The 17,756-nt window shown below is 39.1% G+C and overlaps 2 protein-coding genes across 5 annotated transcripts; one reads left to right on the top strand and one right to left on the bottom strand.

The window, feature by feature from the left end:
* Positions 1-9,164: 9,164 nt before the first annotated feature.
* Positions 9,165-12,850, bottom strand: LOC111260338 (bridging integrator 3). 3 transcript variants are annotated; one of them, XM_022832999.2, is made up of 6 exons: positions 12,667-12,850; positions 12,023-12,195; positions 11,152-11,288; positions 10,727-10,883; positions 10,028-10,188; positions 9,165-9,884 (listed from the first exon to the last, which is right to left on the bottom strand). In XM_022832999.2, the coding sequence occupies exons 1-6, from the start codon at positions 12,672-12,674 to the stop codon at positions 9,735-9,737; spliced, it is 786 nt and encodes a 261-aa protein (XP_022688734.1). In that variant the 5' UTR covers positions 12,675-12,850; the 3' UTR covers positions 9,165-9,734. The 3 variants fall into 3 exon arrangements, with proteins under 3 accessions (XP_022688734.1, XP_022688735.1, XP_022688736.1); XM_022833000.2 differs by lacking the exon at positions 12,667-12,850 and adding an exon at positions 12,488-12,605; XM_022833001.2 differs by lacking the exon at positions 12,667-12,850 and adding an exon at positions 12,544-12,563.
* Positions 12,851-13,037: 187 nt separating this feature from the next.
* Chrac-14 (DNA polymerase epsilon subunit 3 Chrac-14) lies at positions 13,038-16,993 on the top strand. 2 transcript variants are annotated; one of them, XR_002680283.2, is made up of 5 exons: positions 13,038-13,160; positions 14,028-14,214; positions 14,613-14,810; positions 15,218-15,345; positions 16,839-16,993. XR_002680283.2 is itself a non-coding variant. In XM_022832997.2 (4 exons), exons 2-4 carry the CDS (start codon positions 14,040-14,042, stop codon positions 15,289-15,291), a joined length of 447 nt encoding a protein of 148 aa, XP_022688732.1. In that variant the 5' UTR covers positions 13,038-13,160; positions 14,028-14,039; the 3' UTR covers positions 15,292-15,450. The 2 variants fall into 2 exon arrangements, 1 of the variants encoding a protein (XP_022688732.1); XM_022832997.2 differs by lacking the exon at positions 16,839-16,993 and having other exon boundaries at positions 15,218-15,450.
* Positions 16,994-17,756: the final 763 nt, after the last annotated feature.

Genomic DNA, 17,756 nt, shown 5'->3' with positions numbered 1-17,756 from the left:
ATATAAATGTCTGTGTCTCTTCTCTCACGACCAAATTCCTAACAACTAATTACTACGAATAAAAAAAGAAAGAAAATACAGTGCATCATACTGATTCGCGCCTTAAAAGGTTTTAGGCGGGAGGGCCGCTTGCTCCACTGCATGCTTACCTTAGAGCACCGGCAACGAGAACACCAGCAGTAACAAACCGAAGGTTACCATTTATCAGCGATTTGTATGCCCGCCCACTAACGTAACGGTTCGTTGACTTCACTATCTCAACCCGTCTCAACTGAATGCCTGCTACCACGACAAAGTCTACTGGGTCTATACAGTGACTACTGAGCGTCTCACTCTTCAGCCATTTTGCTAAATGAGCTTCTTTTCCAAGCTCAGTTTGCCCCCCATTGCGCTGTTTTGATCCCATTTAACAAATACAAAATGAAGGGTGTCATGCCTAGAAAACTAACCTCGAACTAAACGGACTATGTAATCGACTGTCCTCAGTTCAATAATCAAATCGCAGTCATCCATCAACACCAGCATCACCAGCATATTCTAATATCCATTCCTATATAATCAGCATTCCTAATATTCAAAGCATGCTTGTTATTTTAATCAAGATCAAAAAATCCTTATTTTGTAAAAATAAACGATGTACGGATAATGACGTTAATTACGCATAGTGAAGAGCTACCTTACGGAAAAGGAATATATATATACACAGCTGTCATAAGCACCTAACAAAAATGCATGAAAATCCGCCACCGACCGTTAAACGGCGAGGGCATCTCATCAGCAAACAACATACCGTATATAACCCCACGATCGAACCAGACAACGTTAATAGACCGACAGACCACTCAATAAATAATACCGTCTGTCATCTGTATTGTTCAGCCCCTCTCCCCCTCGATACCCCCACTCATTCTGTTCAAATACATGTACTCCAAAGACTCCGTTGTTTTAGATTTTCTCATTTAGCTAACCTCTGTTCCTTGCCACTGCCCTCCGCACCCATGTACGTGTGTCCTGTATTTTGTTATGTCCTACCAATAAAGCGAGCCATGATGGTTTCTATTCACTCGATCCTTCGCAAGTGTCGACCTCATTCGTGCTGAACTTTAATTTATCGTTCAGCTGCGGTCAGATCTCAAGTGCACCCCCAACATCGGATCGTAACGAAAACCACAACCTTATATTGAACCACCAAATATTAGAACGGTCGCTATAAAAAAAAAAAAATTAGTATACCTTGTGTACAGCTCAACCAGTTTTAACCTAACGGTGATTACCATTACTATTGCTATTATTCTTTATATTGTTATTATTAGTACGATGTTCTTGCAGTTTACTATATAATGCTAAAGTATAATGATAATACCTGCAAATAAATAATAGTAACACTACGGATGATGTATACTGCTGACATTATCCGCCCTCTACTGGACGGGAAAACAAATCAAACGAAAGTTTATTTATGTAGATATTGACTGCATCACAACGTTTTTATTACTGGATTATTGTTATTATAATAATATATTAGATTATTGCTATTACGTAAAAGGCTCGTAGACGGCCGCGGTACTCCCTCATTTGTTACTTGTGCTAAACAGCATCGCACCAAACAGAGCCGATCAAAACGAAGATGGCGATGCTGATACTGATTTTGTTGATGATTGCGACGACAACGTTGTTGTTGTTGTTGGTGATGGTGGCAAAAAAGCCCCAGGTGGTGAAGCAGTGATCCGAAAACGACAACAAAGAAAAGAAATAGCTGTCGAAGGCACCGCACCGTTTGTCCACTCAGCGGAAACTGCCGAGAGGGAGCGACCCGGCCTGGGAGAGCAGCCGTACATGAGCTCGTTCTACGAATTCAACATTGGCTCGTCGAATTCAGTGTACATATATATCAGTTCAAATCTGAATCGTTATATTTGACCGAGCTCAAGGTATAACTCCCCTTGATACGGAGCCTTTCCCATAGACTGTGCCTCCGCCACATCTCCTACTGCGTGGTGAGTAGGCAATACTATTGTTATGCCAATTAGGATTTTGATCCAGATTGCGCTCGCCCGGCGGTAGGAACAAAGCGTACGGATTTTCGGTAGTAGTTCCGCTATCGATTGTCCAACAACAGCACTAACTAACTAACTAACAAGGACAACAACGGCAACAACACAAGCACAAAACAAGCAATGTCAACAATAAACACAATAACAAAAACAACAACAACAACAAATCAACACGATTTATTAAAGAATTCACTAAACAACTGAAAAACTGATAAGAAGACAAAGAGAACGACGAGAATAACGAAGATAGTGACATTGATGAATACAACAACAATAAATACAAACAAAAATATTAATAATAATGTGTATCATAAAGTGATTTAGCAGCAACAACAACAACAACAATAAACAGTAATAACTGTAAGAATAAATCATTAAGTTAAAAACGGTCTCTTCTTCTCTATACGTAAGCAGATAGAAATGCATTCGGGGGGTAAGTTAAATATTTGGTTACCTCGTATACGTTATGCTGCTTTGTGTCTTTCGCTACCTGTTAAGTTGCAGAGAAAAGCCCCTGTAGCATGCAGGTCGTATTAGATAAGATCATCGCACCGTTGCTAGGCTTCAAGTTTTAGGGGTCGCGTTATTCTATTGTGTTCTAGTCAGTAGCTTTATAGAGTGTCATAAGATACGAGCTGATGTGAAAAAATATACTCTTATCTTGCAGAAAATGCCCTAGTCAAGCAAACGATTCTTTTCTAAGCGCTCCCCTGTTACATATTTTTTCAATTACTGAAGAAAGAATTCATCCTTAGCAAACCTCCTTTGTTATTCGATGTTTGCAAAGCTGAGCCAACCCTTTTGGAGGCCTCTGCTACACGACTGATACTATTGTAGATCCCGCATAAACCCTTCTCAAATGCATAGGATATCAAGGAAACTGGTGACCTTCCATCGACTCCCACAAGCTTCAAGCGTTTACTGCAAAATACTAAGAATTCGACTCTTTCATAAATGGAGTGCACGCTGATCAGAGACGGACCTCAAACTTGTTTTGCTTTTTTTTATTTTCTTTGCAAAACGCAGTTCGCGGCTGCGGTTGTAGGCTGGAGGCGAGCAAGCAATATCATAGGTGGGAGCCAAGTGGAAAAAAAAAAGAGAATAAGGATCACTCTGACATCTGCACCCAAAGAAGTTTTCCATTTTTTTTTTTTATACCGGAAGTGTTTAGGCGTTGAGTCATAAGCTTGCAGGCTTTTTGGCCCAGTTCACGCTGCACTGAAACAGTAGGAATTCCGCAAATTAATTGGCCGTCATATACTAAAGCAGTATAGACGACCTAAGCATCGGTTTCGTGTCGCTTTTGAGTGGAGGTAATTCAAGTCTTCAGAGTCTGTAGAATTAATGAGAGAACGTTGTGTAGAACTTACCAAGCAATAAAGAATTAAAAGGGAAAGGGAACACTAAAGACAAATCGAACGAATCTACGTCCTAACCTAAAAAAAGGAGATAAGGAGATATTGCAACGGAAAGGAAAACATCATGAAACGACACCCTCTCGGTGGCTAATACGCACCTCGTTGAGTGCGCTGCTACGGCAACCATGAGCGTGCGCCCACTGCAATTTGTTTTACTTATTTATTTATTTTTATAAATCAAGTTTTATTACTCGAAAATATAGTACACATTTATACTGGCGTTCCATAGGTTTGTCAGAGAAAAACATGCCCAGCAAGATTTAAACGCCGGATATCCAACGACCGATGAATACTACCATATTATACAATATCTTAAAATAAACCACTACCAGTCTCAGTCCGTGCATCTGTTTCTTCGTTATCAAGCGTGCGCAGTAACAATTCCAAACGCGAAACTGCTTGACCTGTGCTCAGCCGCCAAAGGTCAGATCGTGCGTACTTCATTCTGGTTTCCGCGTCAAGCAGACTATCTCCCTGAAAACGACTTGGAATTACGTCTCCTTGTATCACCTAACCTAACCGTGTGCTATTGACGAGTGACTGACGACTTTTTGAGCGCTGTGGGAGTGAGAACAGTGCCGAAACGTCTGTCCAGCATATCCCACGCGAAATCAAAGCCCGCAATTGCAAGCCACTGTGCCACGATAGAACAAGGACCTACCAAGCTAAGCATGTTACGATAAAAAACAGAATGAGAAAATGTCTGCGCTCGTCATTACATCGACCTAGAAAATATACTAGAACTGAGAACGGCTGTATAACTTTCTCGAGTAATTTAAGGTGAGGTTGTGGAAGATGTTGACGACAAAATACTGGATCCCCTAAACCGCAAAGGATTGACGAGAGTTGGAATAGATTGCTGCATCATAAAGCTACAGCAGCGAAACGTGCATAATTCGTCAGCGACTCTCACCGCAGCTAAAGACGGCCATCTTAGTTTCCAGACACTCATATTCATCGGCATTCGTCCAACAATTTACAGTAGTGGACTACCTTCTTTTACCACTACACGCAACCGTAAGCGTTTACCGCCTCTATAGAAAGCGATCCGATAATTGAATGGAGTGACTTCGGCGCTGACGAAAAACCTACGCTTTCTTGGTGCAGATTCTAGCTGAATAACGGTCGATTGCGAACAGCAGTTGCGGTGAAGTCTTCGAGCGATATCGAAAGATCCTGACTATTAGTGAAGAACATGGAGAAGTTAATACTACAAATGAAGGATCTAAACGCTAGGCTTTCGCAATTCGTCTATTGTGTGCCGAGCAATCTATTCTGTTCGATCATGCTAATACCACCAAACGTAGAGTCTAAAAAGTTATGCTTGCAAAAAACCATTTTTGCTATGGATACCCCACTACTAAGCGCACTATCAACTGAGCAAGCTTGCTGATGCTGTCAGACAAATCAATGTACAATGGTTATTCATCACGATGGCGCAGCTAAGCGCAGCCCGAGCTTTCGATTGACGAACACTCTATATACAGCTATGCAACGCTCTATCCCAGCAACGTGTCGCAACGCTTAATGCGCGAAAAAAAAGCCAGTATGGAAGGATCATAGCGGGCAACCATGATAGCACATAGCCTTCAACCATTCGGTAAGGCACCGGGTACCGCTTCACTTAACGCTTATATATCGGTTGGCCTGAGCGTCAAATTGTTGCCCCATCTTCGGTTTCATCGAGTTGCGATGTCAATGAAGGATATCATGAAGGTGCACATTGTGGTAAGAAGTCTCGTCAACAAAAACCTATCATTATGCCAGTTCCTACGGTAAGATCTGACTGACGACCACCGTTACTCGGGAAGACACGCTAAGTGGTGTTGTCATAGCAGCGACTCTACTTATCACATCTACGGGCGCACATAAATTAAGCGATTCGCTATACCATACCGATATGTTAACGAGCTTCGCCACGCTGTCTGAGGCTAGCTTATTCATCAAAGAGATCGTAACTTGGCCAATCTTAGCAAATTGGAAAGCTAATTCGTCGGGTTTCATGGACTATCTCAAGAATTGCCGAGTGGAGTCAGCTGAGGCACTGTGTCCCTGAAGGTAGTCGAAATCATCTGGTCCCCGATTGCTGATCATCTTCGCGTACAGCCAACTTCGCCCGCGAGCTCAAAAGCCCTCACATTTTTACACGTCACTAAGCGCATAGCATTGATCGTCTGTCAAATTAACCAGATGGCTACTTCAGTGGTTGCAGCATCAATCGTTAGAATGACACCCCATAGCTTTCAGTAAGCCACTCAAAGAATTACTCTCTTTTCCAGGATACGAAGGAGGAGTACTACCTTCACGGTTTCGGCAATAAATTCAGAACGGCCTATGCTGCCGTCACTACAGGCAATCTGCACTGATGGCATTTCTAGTGGCCACCTCCTGGTTAGCTCTGAGGAAGGTACTCACGCTGCAGTGCCTGAAAGTGATCGTTTGTTTGTCTTATGTCAAGGTCGATAGAATCACTATACTGACTGTAATTATACTAACTCACCGACCACCTGCTACTGCTGTTCATTGAAGCCATCTTTGTGCTGTAAAGGGTTCGTTTATAATCGTATTTCTGAGATCAGCTTCGAAATCGCTTCCCGAGGGTGTCGAATACTTTTAATATCGCAACACGTAATAAATCCACATCAAAGCGTGTTGCGAATAAAGAGTGGTGGTCACGCTGAGAACGGCTGAAACTTTGACCGTAAGATAGGTTTTACAGAAGACTATGCTCCGTCGAGAATCCAGAGCTACCGAATATCACCTGCGATACTGATGTTTTCGTTATTATTTACCCTAATCGAAATGCATTTAGCCGTATCGATACTGCAAAGAAGAAGTCGCTAGATCCACGTCCGTGGCATTTGACTTCAAGCTACGCCAATCTGCAAGATTGGCGTAGCTTGAAGTATTAAGTATTAAGTGGAGGTAGCAGAGTTACTTCGCAAACAGGGTTTGATGGCGATTACGACTGGCGATCAAGCACCAGCGAACTTAGCAATTGTTGCGCCCGCATCATTTAGCGAGAATGCTGGAATATGATAGAAAAGTATGCATATTTTGGTTTCGCCCATTAGTACTTCCGAGATAAGAACAGTTCCATATAATGTTATCATCTTACATCACTACAGAACAAATGCACCCTTCGGTATTAACACTATCCTTTTATCAGTCCGACGCCGGCAAATGGTGAAGTCGATTTTCCATCATTGTTTCATCTGTTTGAAAGCGCATGATAGTAAGGTGACCATGACCCAGTTCCGCTGTCTATAACGTTCGTCCCCGTCACGCTCCTTGGCAAAATGGCTCTAAAAAAAAAAGCCGGGTTACAACCTTTAAGGTAAATCTAACAAAGACTCCGATCTTGGCCGATCTTTCATTTGTTCTAAAGAACTTCGTATAGTTGTTTTGAAACTCGTTGCAATCATTACCAATTAGCCGTTCAAATTTACGTCAGGCAAACTGGATATACTTAGGGAAATCACGCTAGCCTATCTTGGTCGCGGAGGCCCCTGCCTACCAGCGCTTGGCTCAGCTGTTCCGGCCGACAAGTGACAAGTCCAAACAAACAGTGTTGTAACATCTGATTCGTCTGTTCTTCAGTTGCACTCGTCACGTACAAATTATTTCAAATCGCTATCCATACGATCGTACCGCAAATCTCTTCTTTAGGCACGACAGCCGAGAATAGAACTACTATTCAAAATGGAGATGTTTGCTTGTTAAAAAAGACGATGTTCCGAGGCTCAAATGGAACCTCATGCTCGTACAGTCTTACCATGGTGAAATATGGACTTGAACATTTAAAAAAAATTAATTAAATTTTTTAGGAAAACTTAACCCATCACGTCGTACAGCTTCTTCAAGAATTCAAAATAAGCCATCACCAAACGATTCGTTGATAATTCATCGAATTAAGATTGTGAAAATTTTGTAATCACTGAAATTTTGTTTTCAATTAATTTATAGAATGAAGACGCCTGTGAACCACGGTTACGCTTAAGAAGTCGAGAAGCGTGAAGCTGTTTCACTTTTTTCACCCTGGCGACATTCATACACGAGTCATAACGAACGATGAGTCCAGATGAGGCTATCTTAGAGTCCCAGTCCCCCGTCCATGGATACAAATAGTATCTTTCTCAGTACCTACTAGTGAAGGCAGGCGTATAATATTTTTCGGTATAACAGCTAAGCAAGACCCGAAAAGTTTGATATGTATTAATCATGCGCAATTCAGAGGCCAGCGAAACACTAACGCAGCATGAAGGATCGCTGTTCTTCCTTGCTGTCCCTTATTGAATTATATTTATTATACCGCACGGTAATTTTTTAATGTAGACACCCAAAAACAAGGCAACATCGGAATTTTATTACGGGAAACAATTAGCGATGAATTTGTCCCAAGGTAAACAAGGAATACCTCTAAACAAACAGTAAAAAGTGTGCTAGATACTATCATTAAGTCCAAAATAAATTATCTGTTCAGTGAAGTTATACGAGATGACATGCTCCGTGTGTGTGATAAAAACGTTATGCTAGGGCCTTAGGGCATCTTTGCACTCAACTGCATAGTCGCGTCTCTGTGTTGGCATGGGTTCAACCAAATCAGCGTAGCATATTCAATGGGAAATCTTCCACGGCTTTCTTCGACTCTCCGTAGGATAGTTAAACCCCACAGCAGGTTTCATTGTTTCCTTCAATTCCCTAATTGAATTAGAACCTTCGTAAAGTAATACAGTTCTCAGGTGATTAAAAATGCTGTCTGATCTCTAAAACAAACATAACTCCACTATATCTGAGATCATGTATATTCCTCGATGAATATTTTCCTTAGTAATTTATTAGATGCTGCTGAAATTAACTTTTAGCTCATGCGAACCATATTGATAAAAGCAAGATTACTTCTCTATGAGTTCCAAATGCGTCGTGACCTAGAATGGTGAAGTCATAAACCCAAAAATATCATTTGGACTCGTATAACACAGGAAAGTGCAGTGTGCTAGCTTGAGCAAGAAGATTTTTGCGTTATACCTATATAAGTGCTTTTTGATATATATGTGTATATATATATATATAAATAGATAAAGATTTATCTTAAGTACTTTGATCATGACTGTGTGACACAATAATAAACTTCGTATTGTAACAACTGATATTTTTCGCAAAAAAAGTTTTTTTTTACTGTCGAGGGTTTTGAAACTAATGCTGGTTATCTCTCAACCTTTCTCGGATACCTTTTTAATTCTTCCACGTGACAGCCAATTGTCTCATGTCAACACTTTTCTTCCGCAGTGCCAGACTCTGCTCTACTGCAGGTAAACTTAATTATTTTGGAGCCTTTGTAGTCTTTATTGATACTTTTTTCCAAAACTACGATAAAAAAAAAGATACTTTTTAATGACCCAAACCTGTGATTGCACTTTACTGGCGCATAAACGTACGTAGTAATTTAACTTTTACAAAAACGCACAGGCATATGTAGTGAAAAAAATCGTTTTTACACACTCCATTTCGAGGCTGTGGTATCGACTAAAATTTTTTTACGTAAGAAAAAATCTGGTTATCATTTTTGAAGGTAGAATTGATTTTTCCCAAAATAATCATTAAGTCCCACAGAATATTTTACGATCGCTTGATACACCTGAGGGGTACCTGTGTGGGAGGAATAAGCACAGAATAAAAACAAAGCCTCGAATCAACTCAAACTCGCTTTATTGTTTCTCCATTTTTCAGTATTATTTTGACAGATTGTGTGCGCGCAAGTTTCGCGAACATGTTTGAGGTCAGCAGTGGTACCGTATTAAGTATTGAGGTACATTGAGCGAAACCTTGAATTTTTTTACTTAGCAATAGCATAAATACATCTCAGTCACAAATCGTTAACAGAGTATATACATATAGATCTATAGTATACATAGATAATTACAAAATAGTATTTGTTTAAAAAAAACTAAGTGATATTTCTATTTGGAAACGGTGCAACTTTCAAGCAAAAAATTCTACCGACTCAACAAATAATTAAGTATTTTCAGAAATTGATACAAACTGGAACAATGAATTACCTTAGAACGTTGTGGTAATTAATAAAATCTTCAATATACTACCAAGTGCGATCTATCAAGAACAATACACCAACAATGTAAAGTCGTTGCAATGGGCTTCGCAGACGCTAAGACACACCTCCCTTATGCAATATAGATTGTTAAAAAACAGTGACGCTAAAACTTGATGGTGTCAAATATATTTTACCTAACCTGTGGGATCCTTAGTCCGACCCGGCAACAATCGATAAAGATTTTATAGCGTTGAGTTTGTCGCGATGGTATTGCGAGGTTTCTGCGTCCGAACGGCAGCTCTTGTTTAGTGAAGGAAAGCATTTCTGGAGACGGCTGGTTGCCTCGCCCCAGTGGACCGTCTGTAAGTAATGTTAAATATTGGTGGTTTACGCTGAGTGAGTGCGCGAGCGACACCGTGAAATACTGACATGTTCCTCGGAGATAAATATAATAGGAACACAGCTACATGCATCCCCTGAAAAAACGCATACATAAATAATACCTGCGATAGAATGAGTGCGTGTAAGCACGGCTGTATATACTCGACGCGATGTTCATATATTGCTGGCAGTTCGGAACGCAATAATGTGTTCTGAGCCTCCAACTCATTTGCCAGTATCTCGACTTGACGGCGCGACTCCGCAAGCTTGGCTATGTTATTTCCTGTCGTTTGAAGATAATTATTTTAACATAAGTCTGTGGACAAACCTCACTCTCCGACTCAATTCTGCGTCGCCGAAGTACGATACACAAGGCAGAATGCTTCTCAAATGCTAAGGACAATTGGCGTACGCACATGCTTGTATGTAAGAACTGTTACTACTACTAACGGGTCTGCTTTGACACTTATTGTCAAACAAATATGCCTAACTTTCTTGAAAGCAAAAGTGAGTATCTTCATATTTTATTTACTAATTATTGCTTAGGCTTTTCATGCATCTATAACCGTTGTCATGTTATGTAGGTCTGAACTAGGAATGGTTAGTAAAATGCTCTCGGCAATTTATTTGCATACAAGACAGCTGATTCCAAAACGCAGAGTTCAAGCTAAACCAGTGCATCTCGTAATTTAAAACTTTTAATCAAAGACACTCTAGAATAGTTTATTCATGAGCGTTTTTCTCAGAAAAGGCAAATATATTGTCAATGTTCGTCTTTATGTTAGACCCACGTATTAGCACAGCCCAGTTGTCAGACCCACCAGTGGCCTCCTTGGTCTCCAATTTTGCGACTTTTTGCACCATCCGGAGATGTTCCTGCACGAGTTGATCCCTTTTTTTGACGGCTGCTTGAACATCAGGGAACGTGCTCTGATATCGTTTCATCGGATCCACTAGACATCGTCGCACAGCTATTACCTAAAATATATTAAAAGTTGTTTATAGAATATCCAAAATGAAACATTGAAAGCACAGAGTTTGCATTCTTGGTAAGTTACAAACGATATTCATCGAACACTAAATACAATAATCGTTAGAAATGACATATATTTCCTATTAGAAAGCACTAAAATGTCGTTAATTACTGCCTCAGTCAGGGTAGTGGAAGCGTTCGTTTATGTGTGTTCTTTTGAGATAAGGGAAAGCCTTTAGAAGAATTAAACAATGAATAGCGATCTATTCATACGTGATCGTCGACAGCTTGATCCATCTCCGACGCGTAGCATAACCATTCCTCGATCGTGCGCCGTAAATCATCGTGTTCTTTGCAGAAGTCGTCATTTACCATGTCACCGCACAGTTTCTTTTCCGACTGATACAATGCTGCAAAAACATGCATAGGCAAAATTCACAAACATACAGTTATATACTTGATAGATTAAATTGGTATAGGCTGATAATATCAACACTGTCAACAAGAGAATCGTTAAATCAAAGGCAGCAAATAAATCAACCTAACATTACCTTATAAACATGGACTATTTGCTATGAAAACGACTGTCAAAGTATACTCCAGCAAATACATCATTTTCAAAGGTACTTTCCCATTACGTAGCCGCAAGTAGTGTTCACTAATTTGTTTTATGAGGCAAGCAATCTTACTATTTACTAAACCACATAATCTGCTAGCGTTCTGAAAAAAATAGCGCGGGATATATAAATAGCTATACAAGATATGAAGCAAAGGTTTTTCTCTCTATTTAGTATCCATCTCGCAGAGCATACTTAATTTTGACGTAAAAAATCCACTGCATAAATCAGGCTACAGGTTGAGTCGAACTTTATTGTCCAGTCGGATGAACGTTGCACCCTTCGTCCATACGCGAGTTCGCGCTATATATTCACGCTGTCTTTTTAAATGCTCAGTTTTTTTTTTTTTAAATAAAATTAACAGGTTATACAAAGCGCAAACCAAGCTGGACAAAAGTTCACTTCGCACGAAAACAGTTGGTGTCTCCATTTTTCTAACGAAACGTAAGAATAACATGTTTGGCAATCGAATTTGAAAAAACTTAACTGTGATTTTCCATGATAACAACGACAATAATGATACTAACCGAGCATCATATCCTCGTACTTTTTGGCACTTTTGTGTAGCTTCTTTGAATTTACTTCGAGGCGGTGATACCGTGACACAATCTCATCAACCGAATCCATTGGAGCTTCCCATTCAGGACTCGTGGGCGTATCCTTTCCACTTGGTCGCGCCGAGAGCCGCTTCAATGGGTTCCTAAATTAGAAAAAAATGAAAATACGACTAATTCGCTTCACAACTGCCGTCTTTTTGCGGACTTTAAGCAGTTTGCTCTATTGGTTCCTACAGCTGTAGTTCCAGAAAATTTATCTAGAAAATTCATTCAATGGATAATTAGTTTAATTAGTCTTGCGGGTAAAACAAATAGCTTTATCGAGAATTCAACGAATATTGAATAACATGATGATAAAATTATTTTTCTTTCAAGTTGTCCTTTGCAGAGTTAAGCCACACATTTTTATAAAGTTGAAAGGTAAAGAGCACATACTACATTTTTTTTAGAGGTTTCGTGTCAGCCCTGGGTTTAAGAGATTATATATTTACCCGATACATTATTATTAATAATTGAACCATCTCAAATGATGTATGACAGTGATAGTCTTTCTATTTTAAGTACAATCAGAAAAACTCGGAACCCGGTTACGGCTGCTATGCAGAAGAACTTACCAATTCATTGCGAGACGAGAGCTTGATGATCTACTGGAACGCCAAACAATTCGCGGTTACACTACTTAGATTTGTCATTATATCATGTTAGGTAGAAGCTTTTGATAAGTTTCATGGAGAGACCATATGGAATTGCTTTTATTTACTTCCACTGCACTGCACGAACATGGCGAGCACCCGGAAATTCTATGCGGGGTACACATAACAATATATATCTCACAGAATTGTGCATTTTTAAGCGCCTATATGCAGCGACTTTTGCACTTCCGATGTGTATTTTGTGTGTGTGTGTGTTGTCTTCGGTGCCAATCAAACAAATGTACCTAACGGAAAGCCGTCACTTCCGGGTGCAGCGAACATCAAAAGATTACTGATCTAAAAGGAGCATTGTTTTGATTTAGTCCCGCCTTTTCAGAATGTTCGAAAAGTTGCGCTCGCAATTTAATGACTAAAGTAGTTTATTACAGAATTCCTACTTCTCAATTTATCGTCTTGTAAGTAGGCCAAAATTTGTCTTCCGATTTTGGTAAATGGCATTAGCATGGCGTAAGTTGATAGGGTGTTTTGTTGCCAGTGTGGTGAGCAGTTTCGAAATGTCTAACAAGGGAGATCTGGTTTTAGCCGTCTAATTATTGCCCGCCACTTAACCGCTTTTATCATTATCAAATGAATAAAATATTTCTCTGAATATTCATTCGATTGAAAAGCGAATCTTATGATACGCTTTAGACTCAAAACAAGGCTGCAAATTGATCGTTTCAAAGACTACGAAAAGCTAACTCTACATATTACATGAGAAACTATTGATTTAAGTGATTGGGCTTATATTTATTTTAGGTAGATTTCTATTTTTCGCTTGAGTAAATTTTAGTCACAGGGTTTTTCAGTCTCATTTGACTGTACGAAAGATAAAACGCTGCGCATTTCAACAATGAATCACTCTACTTTTAAATAATATAGAAGAATGAGCGAAGTATATGAATACAATAAGAAGTTTATGCATTATCATACTAGATGCTAGGTAGGATGACCCAACAAAACCTAGAGGTCGATTTGTTTTACATTTTTTCAAACTCAACTATAGTAAGTTAGCTTAATGTCAAAGCAGTTGTTTTAAATTTAATAAACTTCACGTCGAATCCACCTATCTTCTTTATACTACTTCGTACTAAACGCACACGCGGTTAGTATGTGCGACGGATGGCCAATGCAGAGCTGCTCGTTACGAAAAGCCTGACAGCAGAACAATTTTGTTCAACTTATATCGAAATATGTATGCTTGACTTAAAATGACCTCTCCATAATTGATTTTTTGAAATTTCATTTCATATTATTCATTTTAATATTTTCCGGGTATTCAGGATTCGATAATAATGGCTGAACGGCCTGAAGACTTTAACCTTCCTGTATCGGTAGTTGCTCGTCTGCTCAAGGAATCGCTGCCCGAAAACGTGTCCGTATCGAAGGAGGCTCGGGCCGCTCTTGCAAAGGCAGCATCGATTTTCGTTCTCTACTCTACCTCACTTTCAAACAACTTCGCCAACAAAAGTATAATAACAATAATTTAATTTTTTTACAGGGCCTAAGCTACAACTTCCATGTGTACCATAAATCGACTCACGAACACGGTTACTGATTTGAGCAGACTACCGTTGTTCTTGAATAGGCTATTTGCTTTGTTATTGGATATTTAGTAACAGCATTAACTTGTTGCTTAATTCGTAACGAGGAACGATGAAGACCTTCTATCTATTCGTAAAGATCCTGTCTACCCAATGTCTAGACTCCCATCTATAAAAAGACTACACCTATTTATTTTTTTCCGTTGAGGTGTCGACACACCTGCATAATGCAAAAATGATTCCACAGAACATTAGGCCTACATGATGTCTTTTAATTTCTTGCTAAATGAAGCACAATTTCGGGAAACAATTTGTATGTTACAGGTAAGCGCAAGATGGTTTCTGGGCAGGATGTTATGGCAGCAATGGAAGATATGGAACTAGAAGCGTTCAAGCCGCAACTGGAAGAAGCGTTAGAAGCTTTCCGAAGGGATAAGAGCGCCAAAAAGGATAAAAAAAAGGCTAAAGATGGGACGACAAAAAATAGTTCCGGCGACGGTTCCGTTGAGGCAAAGTTACAAGGTTTGTGACTAGGAAATTTGTTGCTTTTTATTTATTTTATAGAAAACTATTGTGTAGCAGTTGAGGTGGATCAAGATCAGTCTATCTATACACAGAGACAACTCACAATATTCGAACGTTATTAGTTCTTTGCTGCCTTAGTTCTGCCAAATTTTAAAATTTTCTTCCATATCGACCTTTGGCCTAGCGAGTGCCTTATAACTTCCGGCTTTTTAGCTTTTTATAACATATCTAGGAGAGCTATAGAGGGGGGCGCGTTCTGTTTCATAGCCACGTATCCTCTGTATGTGTGTCAAAAGTAATAAAATGTCTGATAACTTCAGGCCGTTCGCTAATAGGTTGCTGATGAAGTCGCCTGATAGAGTATGATTATTAGTAATTTTATTTCGCTATTTTTTGCTTTCTAGACAATAACAATGATGTTGAGATGGCAGAAGATGCAAACAGTGATCAGGATGCGGCAGATCAAGACGACGACTGAAACCGGTTGCACGGACGCTACGAATAAAAAATTTGAAAAAGTCTCTGGAACCAGGTAGGACTGTATAGAACATCTTGGGAACAGGCATGGCATTGCGTTGTATATAATGAAACGACTTGTACACACAAAATAAATAATCATCTCATCTGTGCATAAGCATTCATGTGTTTTCAAAAGTTTCTATTTCAGCAGTTCTTAAGCATCAAATAAAGGAAATTCTAACCAACTAAGTACATATATCTAATGATGTGCAACAAAGCTTTCTGAGAGCAACTGTCCAATCAACGTCAGTAAACTTTTCCATGATTTTTTTTTGTGTGAGAATGTGATTATCCTATGCTTTGGACATCTATCCCTTTCTTATCGTACGTCTGTCGGTTTCTAAAATATCTATTAGATGGAGATCATCAAAGGCTGTATACCTGAGTCGACCAGCGACCTTTTCTTCTTCTAAATTTCTTACTTGATGAGAACGCTCTGTGTTGATTTAAGACCCTAGACGGTAGGATCAGTCAGACACGATTTTACAACAAGAATGTTTCCGTACCTTTGCATTACGGAATTTTCATTGGAAGCCATGTAGTTTCAATCTGTTGCGTTTTTCAACGCTTCAATTAATTTCTAATTGCTGGCGCTGTGTCTTTTGCTACTCCAGCATAGTCATGATATTATTAATTATAATATCATGAAAAATACAGATAGAGTAAACCGCAGTTGCTCCAACTGCAGGCTTTGTTTGATTTAAAGACTATTTGCATAGTGAGTAAAACATTTACCATTGAAATTCGTAGATTATTTAGGAACCTTCTAAAGGAGCATCTGGCTTTGGCAGCATAAGTAACTGAGGTTGGCGTATGCTATAACGGCGTACGATGCTAGGTCATACAATACGTCCCTCGGCCAATGTCACGAAGATTGCCTCTATTGGCACTAAGAAATCTAATAAAATCTGATGTACTCCGTGGCCGGACAACAAATCCACAAAGGCAGATTTTTTTACGAGGTTGCGGAAACTCCATAGCGATTCCCTTGCGTTGTATCCCAGTCTATGTTTTTTTTTTTACAGATAGACAGTATAAGAGTACTTTTCCATAAGTAGTGATCGGACATAGAAGGCTTAGAGAGTGGCAACTGTTTCGCAAGTAGATAATTTAATCACCTTAAATTTTGTTCTCAATGAAAATACGTATAATGTGGGAAAAAATATTCCAAGGTATGCCTCACATTTATTATATATATATATATATTAGATACATTATAAATTATTAATCTTCAAAAATGATGAATTGTGTCGGTCAATTATCTAAATACTTTTTGCTTACTTAGTAAAAAGAAACCAGTTTTGAAAATATGATATATTATAGCACTGGAATGGCGTTTTCGCTTATTTGTTATATTGCCATCTGAAGACAATGTTATCCATGCCGAAAGTTTTCCCATTTGGCTCAAAAGACCATTCAACCTCTTCTTCCTTGAAGCGTTTGGCTATCTAACCACGATACTAGACTAAATTAAATATGCTAATGCAGAGTTTTTTTTTTTTACAGGACCGTTTCGATTTTTCCGAACCCCCAAAGTCTAGACAGATTACAAGAACCGTAGGGTTCCGGGTGTATCTTGATCTGATGGAAACCATCGTTCGATATATTTATTTTTATGTATTAATGTATTAATATGGTAATTACTTTTATGAGCAATATAATTTAACTTGTTTTTTCTCAGCTGTTTTAGTTTTGGGTACAATTTCTCTCATCATATCAGTATGCATACAAATCTGAGTCAACGGCTTCCACGAGGGATGAATTTGCATATGATAATGATTTCGTGATAAGACTTAGTAATCGTTAGTTGAACTAGGGGTTTGGAAGGTTGAGTTATATGTTACTTGGAGGCTATTCCCTATTTTGTTGAAAGTTATTTTTATGTGTAATGGTTGTCCATTAATGATCACGTTAAGCTAAGCGCTCAAGAGTAAATCGCTAAGCATAGATACCATTTTTGCCAATGGTTGACATACGATGAACTACTACTGCCTTCTTTTTCAAATTCAAGTAACCCTTGTAATTCATTCATTCTCGTTGTTTCTATGGTTATCGATGGCTGCTACCTCAGATCAAGGTTTTTCGATAGTTTGAATAACAAATGCTAAAAACACCTTATATGTGTATATTGATTCAAGCAATGACGGGTTTTTAGTTTCGAAGGTGAACAGTTTAGGTAAAACTGTTCACCTTCGAAGGTTAATGTCGATCCCGTAAATTTCATAATCGGAACAGTTTGTTGTGGTACAAATGCTAATATTTTCTTTCTGTTAAATCGCTGGTTGATGGAATTTTACATTACGAAAGAAATAGCCTTAAAGAAAGCCCAGGGTAAGCGATTTTGCCGAGCAGGTCGTGCTTCAGTTAAAAAGTTTGCACTTCTTGACCGAAGAGAGTCCGTACAGGTCAAATAATCGTTGTCCA

The sequence above is a fragment of the Varroa jacobsoni genome, unplaced genomic scaffold (assembly GCF_002532875.2).
Source record: "Varroa jacobsoni isolate VJ856 unplaced genomic scaffold, vjacob_1.0 scaffold_429, whole genome shotgun sequence".
Taxonomy (NCBI): domain Eukaryota; kingdom Metazoa; phylum Arthropoda; class Arachnida; order Mesostigmata; family Varroidae; genus Varroa; species Varroa jacobsoni.
Note: the sequence above shows the minus strand (reverse complement) of the source record. Positions and strands in the feature narration are given on the sequence as shown.

What these genes read in the sequence shown, in the direction of transcription:
- LOC111260338 (XM_022832999.2), bottom strand. An exon ending in GTACGAGGATATGATGCTCG is followed by an intron (nt 11,289 to 12,022) that starts GTTAGTATCATT and finishes ATGTTTTTGCAG; the next exon opens with CATTGTATCAGTCGGAAAAG. An exon ending in ACGCACTCATTCTATCGCAG is followed by an intron (nt 9,885 to 10,027) that starts GTATTATTTATG and finishes CATTACTTACAG; the next exon opens with ACGGTCCACTGGGGCGAGGC.
- Chrac-14 (XM_022832997.2), top strand. Translation starts at nt 14,040, where the DNA reads ATGGCTGAACGGCCTGAAGACTTTAACCTTCCTGTATCGGTAGTTGCT. An exon ending in AAACAACTTCGCCAACAAAA is followed by an intron (nt 14,215 to 14,612) that starts GTATAATAACAA and finishes TGTATGTTACAG; the next exon opens with GTAAGCGCAAGATGGTTTCT. An exon ending in CGTTGAGGCAAAGTTACAAG is followed by an intron (nt 14,811 to 15,217) that starts GTTTGTGACTAG and finishes TTTGCTTTCTAG; the next exon opens with ACAATAACAATGATGTTGAG.